Source organism: Castor canadensis, chromosome X (assembly GCF_047511655.1).
Source record: "Castor canadensis chromosome X, mCasCan1.hap1v2, whole genome shotgun sequence".
Lineage (NCBI taxonomy): Eukaryota > Metazoa > Chordata > Mammalia > Rodentia > Castoridae > Castor > Castor canadensis.
In genome coordinates, this window is record NC_133405.1 from 25,196,034 (window position 1) to 25,212,429 (window position 16,396).

Below are 16,396 nucleotides of genomic sequence, written 5' to 3' on the forward strand. Positions count from 1 at the left end.
CTTCTAGCCTTCACTGCCCTGCTCCAGCCCCACAACCCTCATAAGACCACCACCCATAACCATTTGGTGCAGATCTTTCTAGTCTTTATTCTGCATGTTTTCCTTTTCTTACATAAAAATGGAATCACCCCATAAATAATGTTTAAGTACTTGCTTTCCTCCTTGAAATAACACAAGTGTCTTTTAAAAAGAAAAATGCTTGTACCTTATAAACTTTTAAAATTTAAGACTAAAATATCATGATTTACCCCCATGTCATTAAATAGTTTTCTACAACATTGTGTTTAATGGTTTAATGGCTTCATGCTGTTGAATGAATGCACCATAATGTATCTACCAAATTCGACATTTGTGTTGTTTCCAACTGCTTACTATTATAGACAGAGTTGTTGTGAAGACCTTTGCCCATATATCTTTGTGCACTTGTGTGGCTCTTTCTGTAGTTCAAATCTTGGAAGGGGAAAAATGATGAGTCAAAGGGTCAGATTATCTTCTCAAGTGCCCATGGCCTTTGAAAAGCTTATTAGACAAGGTCTTTTGGGAAGCAACGAAAGATAGGGATTAAGACACAGGCTTGGCAACTGAGGCCAATAGGAAAAGGGGAACAGGTACTAGAGAAAAGGTTAGATCAAAAAGAATTAACCTAGAAGGTAACACCCACGCACAGGAAATCAATGTGAGTCAATGCCCTGTATAGCTATCCTTATCTCAACCAGAAAAAACCCTTGTTCCTTCCTATTATTGCTTATACTCTCTCTACAACAAAATTAGAAATAAGGGCAAAATAGTTTCTGCTGAGTATTGGGGGGGGGAGAGGGGGGCGGAGTGGGTGGTAAGGGAGGGGGTGGGGGCAGGGGGGAGAAATGAACCAAGCCTTGTATGCACATATGAATAATAAAAGAAAAATGAAAAAAAAATGAATCCAGAAACAGACGTTATACACTTCACAAAAAAAAAAAAAAAAGACACAGGCTTGGAAGTCAGGCAGACTCCTTGCTCTGTGACTTCCTAGTCACCCTCTTCAACCTCTTCAACCTCTCTGAGCCTCAGTTTCCTCTGATGATGATGGTACCTACATCAGAGGTACACTGAGTGCCTGCGCTCACTGAAGGCAGCAATTATTCAGTCCCCTTGGGGCTTTGAGGCTGTTACAGCTCTTGTTTCTTGGGTGAGGATAGTGCTCGAAGCTTCCTGACATCCACAGTCAGTGGATATCAGTGGGCAGTGAGATGAGTGCAGCTAAGACAGCCTGGAAGCAGAGTGGCCTTGTTCCCACTCTGGTGGTAGTTCTCACTCCAGTGTGTCTTCCCTAGTACAGTTAACACTGCAGAAACAGAAAGGAAGCCAGAAGCCTCCAAATCCATGCAACCACCCAGGAGATGGTGCAGCCCAGAAGGAGGAATTCAGAGGAAAGGCTTGCTGACCCTAACTATCCCTCTCCTGCACCCTGGACAGCCCTCCTCCTCCATGGAGGCCCTTCTTTATAGGGGTGAATGTTTTCAAAGCTCTTGTTAAAATGAATCTGCTCTCAGACCCAAGCGAGGCCTGTGGCTATGGAAGCCTGAACCCTCTTCTCAGAAGGGCTGCTGGAGGGAAGGGCAGAGCTGCTGGATGTGATTTTAGGTCAGCAGAATCAAGGGCACTGTGCATAAATGGGGAGGGGAAAGATAGTCCTGAAAAGACAATGGAAGGATATTATGCTGAGGCCAGTTTTGAAGGAGTCCCATCTGTCGCCCCCCAACCCTTTCTCAATAGGAAAGAGAATTGGAGACAGCAATTTAGTTGTACCTATATTTATTGCTACCAAGATGTCTCCCTCCACGCCCTCATATTTACACCCAACTCCTTCCCCAAAGCTAGCTTTTACCAAAGTTCCTGGTAGGTCAAGAAGCGTGTGCACAAAGCAAGCAGTCCTAGATGGTGTGGTCACTGTTTGTCCCACACCAGGGAAGGACTGCTCTGGGAGATTTAAGGCACAGATTTGCTACCAGGATCAAGGGAGGCCCCACCAACAGATAATGTCCCCACCCTTTGGAGTTCAGGGTTGCCAAAACCCTTAGCAAAGCAACGTGGGAGGGTAGTAGACTTCCCAGTGTCAAGCACAGTGCTTTCTTTGCTTGTGACGATTCAGATAAGTGGCCATGCCTGAGCCCATACCTGCATCTGGCTTCCACGGGTCATTGTGTCTTTTGTAGTCATGCATGACACTTTGCCATCTGGCTGTGGGAAATCTCATTTGAGGGGGACAGGAACAGAAGGAGGGAACATATCATATGAGGTATGGGCATTGTTTTAAGCTGGGAGAAGTTGTGATTTGGCCTGAGTCACGTGGGAAGGTATGAAACAGATGAGCAGGAAAAGCCATTTCGTTTGAAAGCCCAAGGCCCCTCCAGCCCTCTCAGTAAGTGCCACCAGTGTCCTGGACTGTGGGTAGCAGGACAACAGACCTTTAAAGATGCAGAACATCATGCTTGGCAAGGCCTTCAGTGACCACCCAGTCTAACCCCTGCCAGTCCTAAACCCAGAAAGGGACAGGTATTTGGTTCAAGTCTCAGAGTTATTTAGCAGCCAAACTTCTAAGAAGTTAAGGACAGTATGAATGGCACATGCAACTTTCTTCAAACCTTTTTTAGGGAACTCTGAATTGCCGAAGCCCAACCAGGGTCCTTTTAAATGGCCAGCTTCCCTAGGGTTTTGAGAATAATCTGAAACACTGACTTGGCACCTTTTGCAGGAGCAGTGCGACAGCGGAGTAGGGGTGATGAGGGTTTGGGGGACTTTTGTGGCGAGGGACATGGGCAGGTCCCTTGGTGCCCCACTTAGTGTGGCCAGAGCCAGGGAGAGGGTGGTGCCAGGAGGGGCTGTGCTGTCAGTCGCTGGTGGAGGAAGGAGATCAGGCAGGTGGGATGTGCCTCTGGACGACACTCATCCACTCCAGCTGAGCCTATAGGCCTTTGGCCCTAAGCTGTTCTGGGGAAGCAAGGCCAGCCTCAACACCAGTCCTCTGGGCCTGGGCCATTAACGGGAGGCTGGGCCCATCCCTGTGGCCTCTACAGCTGAGGCCCAGCCTTGGCCTACACCAGCTCCATGTCAAGGTGCTCCAGCTAGGGAGAGGCCATGCAGCTGTTCCTCAGCACCAGCCAACTCTGCCTCATCGCGCCCACTCTCTGAGCCCTCGAAGCAGCCAGAGTCACGAGGGATGTCCACCTTGGGTTCCGACACTGTGTGTGGCACCGGCTCCTGGCTGCTTTCGGTGCTCTCTTCTGCTTCCTCACTGCCAGCTGCCAGGGTTGAGGGAGGAAGACAGAATATGGGGGGCTTGGTCCTAAACTGGGAAGGTCAGAAGACCAGGGGAGCCTCCTTGTGGGGGTAGAGACCATGGAAATCTCCTGTAGGAGTCCCCCTGGCCTCCTCTACCACCTCTGCCCCTCTTCTTCCCACTTCCAGCTTAGAAGCTGGTGGAAGTTGTTTCCAGGCCCAGGAGCTCACACTTCTCCAGGACTGAACTGGAACCTAGTATCCTGGTTTCAATCGTGGCTATATTCCCCAGTGTTGATGTTTCACACAAAAGCCTTACCTTCTCTGGCCTTAGTCTCCTCTTTGATTCAAAAAGGGGTTAGGTCTGATTATCCCTACACCCCCTTACTCCCACAAACTTTCCCCAAAATTCAAGTCCGGAAAATGCCTTCCTACTGCAGAGAGGCTCTGGGGCAGAGTGTAGTCAGGGCCAAGGCAAGCCTTTGCTTCCTGAAATGCCAGTGGACACCAATGCCTATTACCCCATTCCTAAAACCACTCACTGTCATAGTCCAGCAGCAGCTCTGCAGCTGTGAGCAGCTTGGCCCGGTGCTGTGGGTCCATGATGTTCAGCTCATTGAGGTGTGTTTCTCTCAGCTCTTTGAAGTCCTCCAGCGTCTGGTAACCATTGAGCAGCAGGGTGGACGTGTGCTCCTGGGGGCAGAGGCAAGCCACCAACACTGCTGCTTATAAGCCACCCCTGCCTAGAACCTTCCCCTTATGCATAGCTATTGTCCCCTTGTCCCCATCCCAGAGGCAAGTATGCCTCCCTTGCTCCTAGATACTAGTGCAGGTCTAAGGTCAAACCTCTAGGCCGATGCGCTCCAGTAGCTCATGCAGAGTCTTTGGTTTGGGCCTCTTGCCCTTGCTCTGTCGGCGGCTGGGGCGGGCAGGCCCCACTGACTCCTCAGGCAGCACATCCACATAGATGAACTTGAAAGAGCCCAGCTTGCCATTGAGCAGGCCTAGCCATGTGCCCACAGGCGGCTTTTCAATGATCTGGATCACATCTCCTTTCTGTGGGAGGAGGAGAACAGCGGAAAGGGGAGAGCGGTCTCTTGGTTTCTGCTGCCACTGTGTTACTCTGGCTATGGACAGCCTCCTGCAGCCTGCCAGGCTCTGGAGGGGTCTGGGTGCCAACCTTACCTGCAGTTTCAGTGAGTCATGGTCATAGGGACTGGGAGTGAAGTCAGTGTGGACTCGTGCTCGACCACAGAAAGGCCCTGTGTACTGGGGGGCAGGTGGCTCCTCCATGAAGCTGCCAGAGCCTGGGCTGGGGCTGCAGAGCTCACTGCCTGCAGGAGATGGTGCAGGGAGAAGGCTCAGTTTTGTCCCAGGGTAGTCAGTGCCTGGCAGGTACTTTTCAGGAGGTCTGCCTGGAAATCCCAAGGATATACTCTGGGGAAGAAAGCTGCAGTGGGGATTCAGAACCATCCCCTCAGCCACCCTGGAGAAGCACAATTTCACCTTGGGGCCAAGGATAATGAAAAGAATTGATATCAGAAAGAGAAACAGCCCATAGACCCAAGAGTGGGCAAACTGGGAGGGCCTCTGAAAGCCAGCAGGGCCAATAACCCAATGAACAGATGAACAAATTGGGGTCCAGATGGGACCAGTGATTGCTCAAGGCCTGTCACTTGGCAGCACTAGCCACATTAGACTCCAGGTCTCCTCACTCCCATTCCAGTGCTCTTTCAACCCAGGAAAGCCACACTTTGCATTAATTTTTTTACTTTCTCTATTTAATAAGACTCAACATTTAGTCACAATGTTCCAAGAAAACTATAGATATGTTCTTTTTTCCTGAGAAGGGCAGGGTGATGGGCATTTTAAGTGGCTTTCAGTGGGGGGGGGGGAAACACACAAATGTGTCTATAGAGCCAGAGAAAGAGCTGGAAGCTTGGAATGAGACTGAGGGTAAAGAAAAGCAGTGCTTCTTTAGGGCTACAGCCTAGAGCCCCTCCTCTTGTCCAGCCTCTGGACTTATAGAAGATGCCAAGTAGTGCCTTAAGGTCAACAAACCTAGGTCTGGAATCCAACAGGCTGACTCTTCAGAGCTAGAGACCCTATACCCCCACCCCACATGGGCTATCATAAGTCTGGAGGGCTGTAACCTCTACCTCCCCTTGGAAGGGTGGGGGTAAGCTGGTCCAAAACCTCTCTTCGTGGACTCTTTGAGCACCTAGAGATAGCAAGTGGAAACTCCTCTAGGGCAGATCTGAGTTCAGGACTGGGTCACCTTGGGCAAGTCATAACTTCTCAGAGACTCAGTTTGCACATCAACAGTACTGGTCTTATGATGTTGTGAAGATTTAATGTGAAGGGGGCTGGGAAAGTTCCAGCAAGCAGACAGTAAAGATTCATTTCTTTCACCATCCTCTTTCAGACAGCCCACTGGCACCACCCTAACCGAATCCTCCAGATTCGGCAGGCATCTTCTCACCTGCCCTACTTACCTGTAGATGCTTGGCGGCTGAGCGCTGGGAACTCACGCTCTTCCTGCTCAGAAAAAGCTAGGGCCATCTTCTCAGGTCCAGGGCTGTCCAAGCCACAGTCTGGGGATGTTGGGGAGGCTGAGCCCTCCTCCAGTGTGTCTCCCTGCAAGGTGGGTGGGCAGAAGGCCTAGCTTGGTACATGTAGGTAGTGCCAAGTACAGAGGAACTGGGCATGCTTGGCTCAAACTTCGGCTCTGTCACCTCCAGGATTAGTGACACTCTATGGGCCCTAGTTTCCTCTTTTGTAAAAATGGGAATGACAGTCCCTGTCCTGCCTATGTCACAGAACAAGGCTCACAAGGGTGTCATAGAACAAGGCTCACAAGGGTGCCAAGTGAATGGACTTTGTCAGCCTCCAGTGCTTATGTACACACAGAAAAGGCCATGGTGGCTGAGCTTGGACTCAGCTGTTGCTATGGTCTAGTCAAGCAGACAGTGGTGCTGGAGGGCAAATTACTTTTGCCTGTGCTCCTGTGTGCCAGGCCTGCCTGCCATTTCCTTTAAACCTCACAGTGACACTTGAAGATAAGTGGTATGGTTGGCTTGAGTTTACAGATGAAGAGTAACCTTGCCAAGGCCTGTGGGAACCCACAACCAAGTCAGGTTCCAGAGCCCCTCCCATCTCACTACATCTCAGTGTGGTGCTGTTAACTGCTGGTTCTCTGGGAAATACACTGATGATTTGCCAATTCCTGTATTAGAAATACTCCTCACCATAGCCAAGTCAAACTATCATCATGATGTCACCAGATGAGTTGTCAGAAGAGGTAGCTAGGTTATTTCTACTAAACAGATACTAGAAGCACAAATAACCTCAACAAACATAGTGCCAGAATTAGGAAGTGATAAATTTGAAGATTTGTGATATAACCCTTGTTTTCAGTATAATGTATCTAATTGTAAGTTTATATAACTTGATTTTTAGGTATGATTGTAGTCAACAACTGCCTTGCAAAATATCTGACAATTTAACCAAAAGGTGATACTATCACATCACTGCTTGGTGCCATCTGTGAGAGCCATAAGTATAACAGACTCACTGTGTGCTACGTGGGCTGTGCCTGCCCTACAGGTATCTGTGTCACCTTCCTCCAGGGGTTGAAGCCAGCCTCAATTTTCTTTACAGTCTCTGACTTAAAGATGGTTCAACTTACAATCATTTGACTTGCTGATGGTGTGAAAGCTATAGGCAGTCAGTAGAAACTGCACTTCAAATTTTGAATTTGGATCTTTTCCCAGGCTGGCTCTGTGCAGTGTGATCCTCTCTGGTAAGGCTGGGCAGCAGCAATGAGCCACAGCTACGTGTCAGTCACAAATCATGAGGGGAAACAACTGACACTGTACAGTGTGCTGTGTTGCTAAGCTCTGATGGGGTAATATTTTCAATTTATGATGGGTTTATCAGGACGTAACTCCATGGTACCTGAGGAGCATCTGTATTTTTCTTTGTATCTTTCTGGAATCAGGCCTTCCCACCCCAAGGGCTAATTCCGAGCAAAGTTTTTTTTTTTATTACCATATAATAGTTTTGGGGGGGAATACATTATAACATTTATATATGTCAAACAAAGCTTTGAGGTGGATGGATTTCCCCCAAACTACCTCATGTCCCTTTCAACTGCCCCTCCCTGCAGGCCTGTCTTTGCAGGAAGTTTTGGTTGGTTGCCCAGAGTTTCATCCCTCCTGAAACCCCAAGGCTTTCCTAGCCAGCCTCCTGCCCCCTCAGTACTTCCCGGACCCTCTGTTCATGGCTGATGGTGCCTTCCTCCCATGTGACCTCCCTGCTTGCACTGAATAGAGCCATCATGTCCAAACAGTGCCTATTCAGGTGGTCACCCCCTGTTAGAGCAGCCTCCTTGTCCCCCGTCCCCCGGTTTCTACCCGTCCCTTGGGTTCCAGGCTCACCATCTCTTCTGAAAGGGCCTTCACCATCATCTTGCCCATCTTCCTGTTCATGGTTCGGGAAATCACTGCCCTCCATTTCTTTCCCAACTTTTTGCCACTCTTCCCAGCATCCTCTGGGGTAGGGACACCTGAGTCATCTTCTGGAATCTGTGACAAACAAGAGAGGAGGTTTAGGCACCCTGGTGACTCTTCTTGGGTCCAGGACTTGGAGTACAAAGAGGCCTTTGGGTCCAAACAGAGGGTGGAGGGGATGGGATTGAAAGGCCCCAATCTCCTTCCCCATTAGCCCTAGCTCTGTTCTCAGCCCTGTTAATTTACAGCTTTCTATTTAATTTGTAATTGAAAGAATGCAGGGGAGTGCTTGGGGCCTGGAGAGGTGTGATGCACAAGAGAAGTGGGCCTTCTGTGTTAAAAGAGGCCTTGCTCAACAATCCTAGTATCTCCTCTTTCCCACTCCTCCCTTCCACTAGCACTTCTCCACCCATGGCCCACAGCCAGAACCCCAGGAGACTCTGAAACTCACATTATCATCCAGATTAAATTCTTTCTCGCTCACTACGGGGGAGCTAGGTTTGGATTTGGCAAAATCCTTGAAGCTGCTGGAGCGCTGAAGGGAGAGCTGAAAGAAGCAGACATCACAATCAGTGGTGCTAAAATGGCTGCCCAAGGACAGACCTGTTTTCCCCTTTTAGCACGCATGCACACACCATGGCAGGGCAGAGCCACATGTGTCCTAAGGGCCCAGGGTTAATGAGGCGAAGTGCCAAAATGTCTTAGGAACTATGTGATTTCACCTCATGCTTGACTCTATCCTTGACTGCAGATCAAGCTCCTGACAGCAGGAGCCTCAGATCTTAGTGAGGTCCCAGACTAAGTTCAAATTTCTACCAGTGTCTGCAATTTGGTCCTAGAGCCCTGATGTAAAACTGAATGAGTCAGAGTAAATGTATACCTCAGCACATATGAGAACTTCACCATAAGTTAACTGGGAGCAAACTCCTCCCGAACCCCATATCCTGGGCCTGCACTGAGCCTGGTCTGCATTCACAGAGATAGGCACAGACATATTGGGGTCTGCAGCTTGATGACCTTTTGTCTCAGGAAGAACAAGGTAATCCTTTTAGAAGCCAACCTGGCATTACACTTTCTGGAAAACCACAGTAAAGACATGGAGAAAGTGCCTGCAGATTTGGAATACCCATGATTGGGGCTAGTTTAAAGAAAGCCACCATTTTCTCTTTATTCACCTCAGCTTTTAACCTTAGCCACTAGTGCCATGAGCTGGCAACTTTTGAAGTTTGCTGGTGTTTGGACTTTCAGGAGTGACCTATTGTTTGTGTTGATGAGACTCCTTTCAGGAAATGATCTTTCTTAACTGTATACGCATGCATAAGCCAAGATAGCAGCTAGAAACCAGGGCAAGTCAGGTAAGGGGAGCAGGCTATACACACAAGTTGAGGCTGAGCCTGTATCAAGATAAACAGTCAAGACCAGAAGATATACACAGGAACTGGGGTTCACAGATGGCCAGACAGATAGAGTGAAATAGACTGCAGACACCCGAGATAAAGGCTTAAGGAACTGAGCCCCAAACCCACACAAAGCTGAGGGTTTCACATCCTCTTTCCTACTAAATGGGGGGTGTGTCCAGTGGCAAACCCCCAGAGTGGAGGCAATATCACCTGCCCCCCAACACATGCACAATTGGGCCCAACTCCAGGGGACTGCCTTGTAGCAGTCTAGTACTTTTGCTGGGTCTTGCACAAAGTTCAGTCAGCAATCAGAAGTCACGGCCACACATTCCTAGAGGTAGTTGACCAGAAACTAGGTCAGTGGTGAGGCCAAGCAGACACTAGCAGACACTAGCATGATCAGGACTCAGAAAGCTTCCTGTGTGCTACCCTGGAGACCTGGCAAAGAGGACTACGAGTGGGTGTACAGAGGGGAAAGTGTGACTATGGGTTGACTGCTGTGGTTCCCATGTATCTCCTCCATCCTCCTTCCTTGAGTTTCCCTCCCCATTATTCTTTCCTCCTTTTCTCCCTTTCTTTCCCCTCTCTTTCCACCTTCCATTTATATTCTCCCCTCGTATGGTAGGATGCAGCTGCCTGGATAACTTCCTCCTCTTATTGCATGGAAAAGAGGGAACAGAGGGAAAGGGTGGGCACTGAGCTGACCTGGGCCCATAGAGGGCAGGCTGGGCTGCTATTTATAGGCTGATGGGGCCTATTGTGGCCTTCCCTCCACCACCCCTTAGCCTGGGCTACAGACCAGGAGGCTGAGAGTCGCCCCCGAAAGCCCCAGGGAATGGTGAGGCTGGAAAGCAAGCAGGATGGCAAGTGTGGGGCAGGAAGTAGGCTTTGTTAAGGAAGAGTAAACTCATGGCTTGGCTGCTCTCTAATCGCAGCTCTTTCCCCAGGCCTTTTCCTGTCATTAATCTGCAGTCTGGGAGTTGGGAGGAGGGGGCTTTTGGCCCTTAGGCCCCTGTGCAGGGGCCCCTCTGTCCCAGCTTTAGGCCAAAGCAGGAAGAGACGATCTAAAATTGCCATGGAGGTGTTGCTGGGGCTTGGGCCCAGCTGGCCACTCCTCAGCCCAGGGAGATGAAAAGGACTAACACATGTTTTTTGAGTGACCAAAGGCAAGGGCCAGCCAGGCTGGCTTTCTGCCAGGGCTACTTCTAACTTCAGGGGCAGTCCCAGTAACCCTGGAGTACCCCCATCCAGGGATGAGTTGAAATTCTTGAGCCCATTTCAGTTTTCTGCCTGCCCTGTCTTTGGGGCGAGGACTATCTGGGAGTCATGCATGCAGACAAGGAATTAGCAGATGCTTTTGGCCCCATTTTCAAGTAAAAGAAGAGCATATGGAACTCTTGGAAAGAGCTACATTTCTGGCGCCAGTCACAGCTGAGCTCAGTTCTGGGATGTGTGACCTTTGGTGACTTACTCAATCTTTCTGAACCCCAGTTTCTTCATTTGGTTCTGCCACTGACCAGCTGTGTAAAGCTGTGTAAGTTACTTAATTTCTTTCGGCTGCTGTTTCCTTATCAGTAAAATGAAGACAAAAGTATGTTGTGAGATGAAGTGAATGAGCACCCATACAGTGCTTAGAACATTGCCTGACAAAACAGTCCCTTGCTGGATGCACGTTTTACTTTTTTGGTGGTACTGGGGATTGAACTCAGGCAGCTTTATGACCTACCTCTAGACTCTTATCCTGGACATTTCCCTACCTGAAAAACTTCACCTTTTTCTCTGTCAACCATAGTTTCTCTCTAATTCCAATTTCACTGGAAACAGCAGCCTAAATACCCATCAACTGTAGAATGGGTAAACTAAACATGGCAGAGTCATAAAAGAGAACAGTACCTGGCAATGAGACAGTACAACCATGTCAACAATATGGGTGAATGTCACCAATGCATCATTGAGCAAAAGAGGATAGCTCCAAAGTACATGTGATATGCTTTCTCCTACACAAAGTTCAAACCCAAGCAGAACTGATCTGTGCCATTGGAAGTCAGGGGAAGGGAGAGTGTAGTGGCTGGCCAGGGGCATGAGAGAAGCTTCTGGGCTTCTGGAGGTAGTTTGGTTCTTGATCTGGGTGCTTCCTACATGAAGATGTTCACTTTATGGAAACTCACCGAGTGGTGCGCTTATGATTCATGCTCTTCTGTGTATGGACATTTGTTGGTGGTATTTGTGTTTGAACTCAAGGCCTTGCACTTGCTAGGAAAGTGCTGGCTGTACCACTTGAGCTATACGCCCAGCCTTTATAGGGATATTATACTTACAGAAAAGGGGTTTTCATTCTAGTTTCAAAGGCAGCACCCCCACAGAAATCCTCCCCTGATCACCTCAGAGCCCCTCATTGTCTCCGGTGGCATTTCCTTCCCAAGTGTCTCCTGAACCACCCTCTCAGCTCCATCAGTACTGAAGGTCCCAACCTCTATGTGTGTGGGAGCAATTTCGCAATGAAAGGTCAAATACCACGAATGCGCTCAACACCCTGCCCAGGGCCACATATGTGTCAGCTTGCCCCAGTTTCAGCAGCCCTGTGTCATATCCCCACCTCACAATGGAGGAGACCAAGATGTGGACAAATGAAGGGTTCTAGGCAGAGTCCTTATGGCTGGTAGTGGAGAGAGAAGAGCATGCACTCGAATCCAGGTCTGTGACTCTGGAAGGCCAGGCATGTTAAAGTGCTCATACCACCTCATGCAGTTGTCCCCACCTCATGCAGTTGTCCCCACCCCAAGACAGAAGTGAGACTGAGTGCAGTGGTGACTGCAGGTGGTGTTTGACCAGAGCCACCAGGACAGCAGCTGGGAGTGTGGTGGAGGAAGGGCTCAGAAAGGCTTCATAGAGGAGGTGTAGTTCATCTGGGCCAGGCAGGGGAGACAGGATTTCTCCAGGTAGAGCTGTGAAGGGTTTGAGTGAGAGGGAGAGCTGGGGATGTTCTGAGTGTGGGGGTATGCCAATGGGCTCTGCTGGGAGGTGGAGTACAGAGGGCTGTGGAAGCCCCTTGCCAGCCATGCCAAGGAACTCGGCGTTATCTTGTGGACAGTGAGGAGCTATCAGTTGAATATCCCTTATGTAAATGCTTAGGAACAAACATATTTCAGATTTTTTCATTTTGTAATATTTGCATATACATAATGAGATATCTTGGTGATGAGAAACCGAGTCTAAACACAAAATTCATTTACATTTCATATAATCCTTATAGCTTGAAGGTAATTTTTTTTCTTTTTCTTTTTCTCTTCTTTTTTTTCCCCTTGAGATAGTTTCTCACCATGTTGCCCAGGCTGACCTGGAACTCACTATTAGCTCAAGCTGGCTTTGAACGTGAGATCCTCTTGCCTCAGTCTCCTGAATGCTGGGATTATAGACACGCACCACTGTGCCCAGGTCTGAAGGTAATTTTACAGAATATTTTAGTGTCTCTGCATTTTGAATGCTGTCTGTTATATGAGGTCAGGTGTGAAATTTTCTACTTGTGGAGTCACATTGTCATTCAAAAAGTTTCAGATTTTGGAGCATTTCAAATTCCCTAGTCAGATTAGGGATGCCCAACTTGTACTGAAAACACAAAGGACATGCTATTGGAGGTGTCATGCTAAAGGGAGCCACAGGAGGAGTAGTGTGCTGGGATTAAGGAAGATAGGGGAAGGGACCCGAAAGAAGGGAAGAACGGAGCACTCGAACAGGAGCCTAGATCCCTTTCCATTTCCCTGGTAGGAGGTCTGGGGAGATGGAAAGTGGGCATGTGGGGAAGAGCCTGGAGGCAAATCCAGGACAAACTCCTTTCTACTTCCTATACCCTAGCACTGGCAGTAGGTGCTGTGTCCTAACGCAATCATCATGGAAGGCCTGCTCCCTTCTCTGCTGGGCTGGCTGGAAGGTCACTCGTTGCACAGCCATCTGGATCAGCCCTGTAGAGCTCTGTAGAGCTCTCCTATTGGTAGGCTGGGACATTTATACTTGGGATATTCTTCTAGTGCTTTTAAGATCATTAGGGCGACAAGGGAGTGGAGAGAGAAGAACTGAAAATTCTGGAGTCAGGCACATACTGGCTTGGATTCCTGCTCTGCAGCTCACTAGCTGTGTGACTTTCAGCAAATGTCTTTACTTCTCTGAGTCTTGTGTGTAAAATAGGGATGACAATATCTGCCTCAATTCACAAGGTTGTGGTGAGAAATCAGTAAGCTAAGAGGTGGTTAAAGTGCACAGCACAGAGCTTGGCACCTGATGAGCCCTCCATCGAAGCTGGCTCTATACGTCTTATTTCCTCTACTTCAGGGCTGGGACCATGGCTGTTTTTTGTAGTGTGCTCTCCTCCTCTGCCCATGCCAAAGCAGGTACCCCCTTGTGGGCATGTGGACACCCGCAACAGAGTACATTGTTTCAGGGGATCTGTACAACCTACCAAGGCAGGCAGGTCAGAAGTTATCCCTTTTTTTTTTTAGAGATGAGGAAACTGAGGCCCAAAGGAAGTCAGTGAACTGTCCAAGGTCCTACAGCTAGAACATGACAGGATTCTAACTCCACTTTCTTGCCCCCTGCATGACACATTCTTCATTTGGCAGAACTGGGAGAAGAAGCAGGCACAGGAGAGAGAGGCTTCCCTTGCCTTTGTGCCTTCCCCTCTACCACATCACCTCAGTCTCCAAAGGGATAGGACTTGTCCACTGTCATCATGCAGGCAATGATGGAGCTGATCCCTGCTTCCAGGCCTGGAGAAGACACTGTTTCTCCATTCTGCAAATGTGGCTTTTCTAAGGGCATTTTCATGGTATGTGGGGGTAAGCTCATCTTGGCTTTTAGAGGCTGGCGCAGGCTCTGGCAAGGGTGGGGCAAAGTTTGTCTCCCTAAAAGGACAAGGACCACGGAGTGCCATGTGGGTTTTGTTTCTGGAAGAGTCTTGGGTGAAACTCCAGAGTCCCACCTGCCAAACACAGAATCTGGGTAATTGAAGGCAAGAAAGAAGGGGACTTCTGGTTCTGTGTGACCCTGAATGCCTCCACCTGAGGTGGCACAGGGTCCCAGTGTCAAAGTGTCAGCTCTTTCTCAAACTCTTTCCTCCAGCTCAGCTCTCCTGTGGTTTGGGGCCTAGCAGTGTCTATAGAGCAGTCTCTGCTTCCCACCCCCATGAGCCAGAGAACAAGGGGAAGTGGCCCCAGTCACCGCTGAGGAGTGGCAGCCAATGGCAGGCCTGTTGGGCCTAGCACTGTACAAGATTTGGACAAGGTGACAGGGACTGTGTGAAGATTCATAAATCTTCCCCTCCCCCACCCATCACCACTGCAACCTTAGAGAAGCAGCTGGTGTGGGGACAATACAGCCGGAAGTGGCAGCCACCCAGGACCTGAGAGATGGGGCAGGATGCACACCCCAGTGCCCCGGGGCTCATCCTCAGCTGTCTCAACCTCTGCCTGGGAGCTGGTCCCATGACATGGGGGCTCCCCATAGTGCACTTGGGCTGGACTTCAGGGGAAATTGGCAGGGCATAGTGAGGATCTGGAGGCTCCTGACCTTGGCTTGGGCTTTTGGATGTGGCTCAGTCCTGCTTTGGAATGGTCCTATGGCCCCACTGAATGTGCAAGGTGTACTTAGTGATTGGGAGAATCCTACAATCAAATCAAATCCTCGAATTCAACCAGGGAAACCTAGATCTGGTTAAGCCTTCAAGAATCTTCCAGTCCAGCCTCTGCCCCAGGAAGATGAACATTTTAGCTGTCCATGACAGATGCCTTCCTTCCTGGCCTTTGAAATTCCCCCACTGACTTTTCCCTCTGCAGTCTCACACCTAATCATTTCTCATTCCTCACAAACGAGTTTTCCCTTTCCTAGGAAGAACCTGTACAGTCTGCTGCATTCCACTGCAGTTTAGTGGCCCCTTTTCCTGAGTCTGGAAATCATCTCAGGCGCCATCTCCTCGGAGCTGCAATAGAGCTGAGCCCAGTGGGCAGGATCTAGGCCTCAGCCAAAAGGAAGGGGACTTGGAGCATCTATTTTGTCTAGGTGGCTTAGTGGGGCTCTTTGAGTGAGATGGCTCCTGAGAGGCCATGCTTGGGCAGAAGTGGTGACAGGACCAGTGTACGGGAAGGGAGAATTGAATGCAGTCTTAGGATTCAACTTGAGCGTTGTATTTTGTAATTCTCGAATTCTAATCTAGGATTCTAGCCCCTAATTTTAGTTCTTTATTCCATTGTGGTAAGATTCTCTAGACTGCTAAGATTCTGTCCTGTATCTCTGCTACTCCAGCGTTTTAAAAGTCCATTTTGTACTTCTATTACTCTAGTAACCTTTGGGCCCTGGTCCTGTTGCCCAATGGGAGAATGGCCCTCATCTACAAGCTTGACGTATGGCCTTTGGCTCTTCCCGTTTCTTAGCATTCTGGAAGGGATGGGTGGTGAGCATAGAGGGAGGAAAGAAAGAAATAAGCCCCCAAAGATGCTCCTCACCTTTTTTTTCTGAGTGGGCTCCTTCTCGCTGGCGTTGGAGGGCTTGCGGCGCAACATGGTTCTCCACTCTGGTGAGACTCCGGCCCTGCTCTCTTAGGTGTCAAGATGCAGAGGCCTCTTGCTCAGCCTTGCCAACACTGTCCAGGGGGCACAGCATGGACTGAGCCTCTGGTTACCACTCTGACTGCTGCAGTGGCAGCTTGCGGGCCATGGACACCCGACGGCAGCAGCATACAGGAAGCTCTGCCACGTGACCTTCTCTTACAGCAACTGCAGCCCCTGCCGGCCCCTAGGGAGGAAGGAAGTCCCAGCTTCAGTCTCCAGAGGTTCTGATGCAGACAGCTCTTGGGTTGAACAATCAGAGAAAAGCCCCTACCCTGTTGTCTCCTGTCAATTATTATCAGTCCTTCTGCTCCATCTTCCCAGAGGTGGCAATTAAGGTGACGTTATGTCACTTACTCAAGACCTATACTCACTAACCAGAATCCCTTGGTCAATTTGCATCTGCAAGGTCATCACAGCTGACACTACCATTATTATCACCCTTATGGCCATCATCTCAATGACCATCACCACTGCTACCATCACACCTACTGATAGCCATCACCAGAGTCACCACACCCTTCAACCATCACTCCTGCAGCCATCTCCACTGCCTTCCGCACACCTAGAGCCATCAGCACTCCAGCAATCACCTCTATAGTCAGCACCTCTTACCTGCCACCATACTTTCTAG

General features: G+C 49.3%; 1 protein-coding gene across 3 annotated transcripts; it reads right to left on the bottom strand.

The window, feature by feature from the left end:
• Positions 1-1,777: 1,777 nt before the first annotated feature.
• Sash3 (SAM and SH3 domain containing 3) lies at positions 1,778-15,967 on the bottom strand. 3 transcript variants are annotated; one of them, XM_020188487.2, is made up of 8 exons: positions 15,661-15,965; positions 8,221-8,316; positions 7,698-7,844; positions 5,754-5,895; positions 4,444-4,673; positions 4,105-4,314; positions 3,801-3,951; positions 1,778-3,281 (listed from the first exon to the last, which is right to left on the bottom strand). In XM_020188487.2, the coding sequence occupies exons 1-8, from the start codon at positions 15,715-15,717 to the stop codon at positions 3,091-3,093; spliced, it is 1,224 nt and encodes a 407-aa protein (XP_020044076.1). In that variant the 5' UTR covers positions 15,718-15,965; the 3' UTR covers positions 1,778-3,090. The 3 variants fall into 3 exon arrangements, with proteins under 3 accessions (XP_020044076.1, XP_020044077.1, XP_020044078.1); XM_020188488.2 differs by having other exon boundaries at positions 4,444-4,592; positions 15,661-15,958; XM_020188489.2 differs by lacking the exon at positions 8,221-8,316 and having other exon boundaries at positions 15,661-15,967.
• Positions 15,968-16,396: the final 429 nt, after the last annotated feature.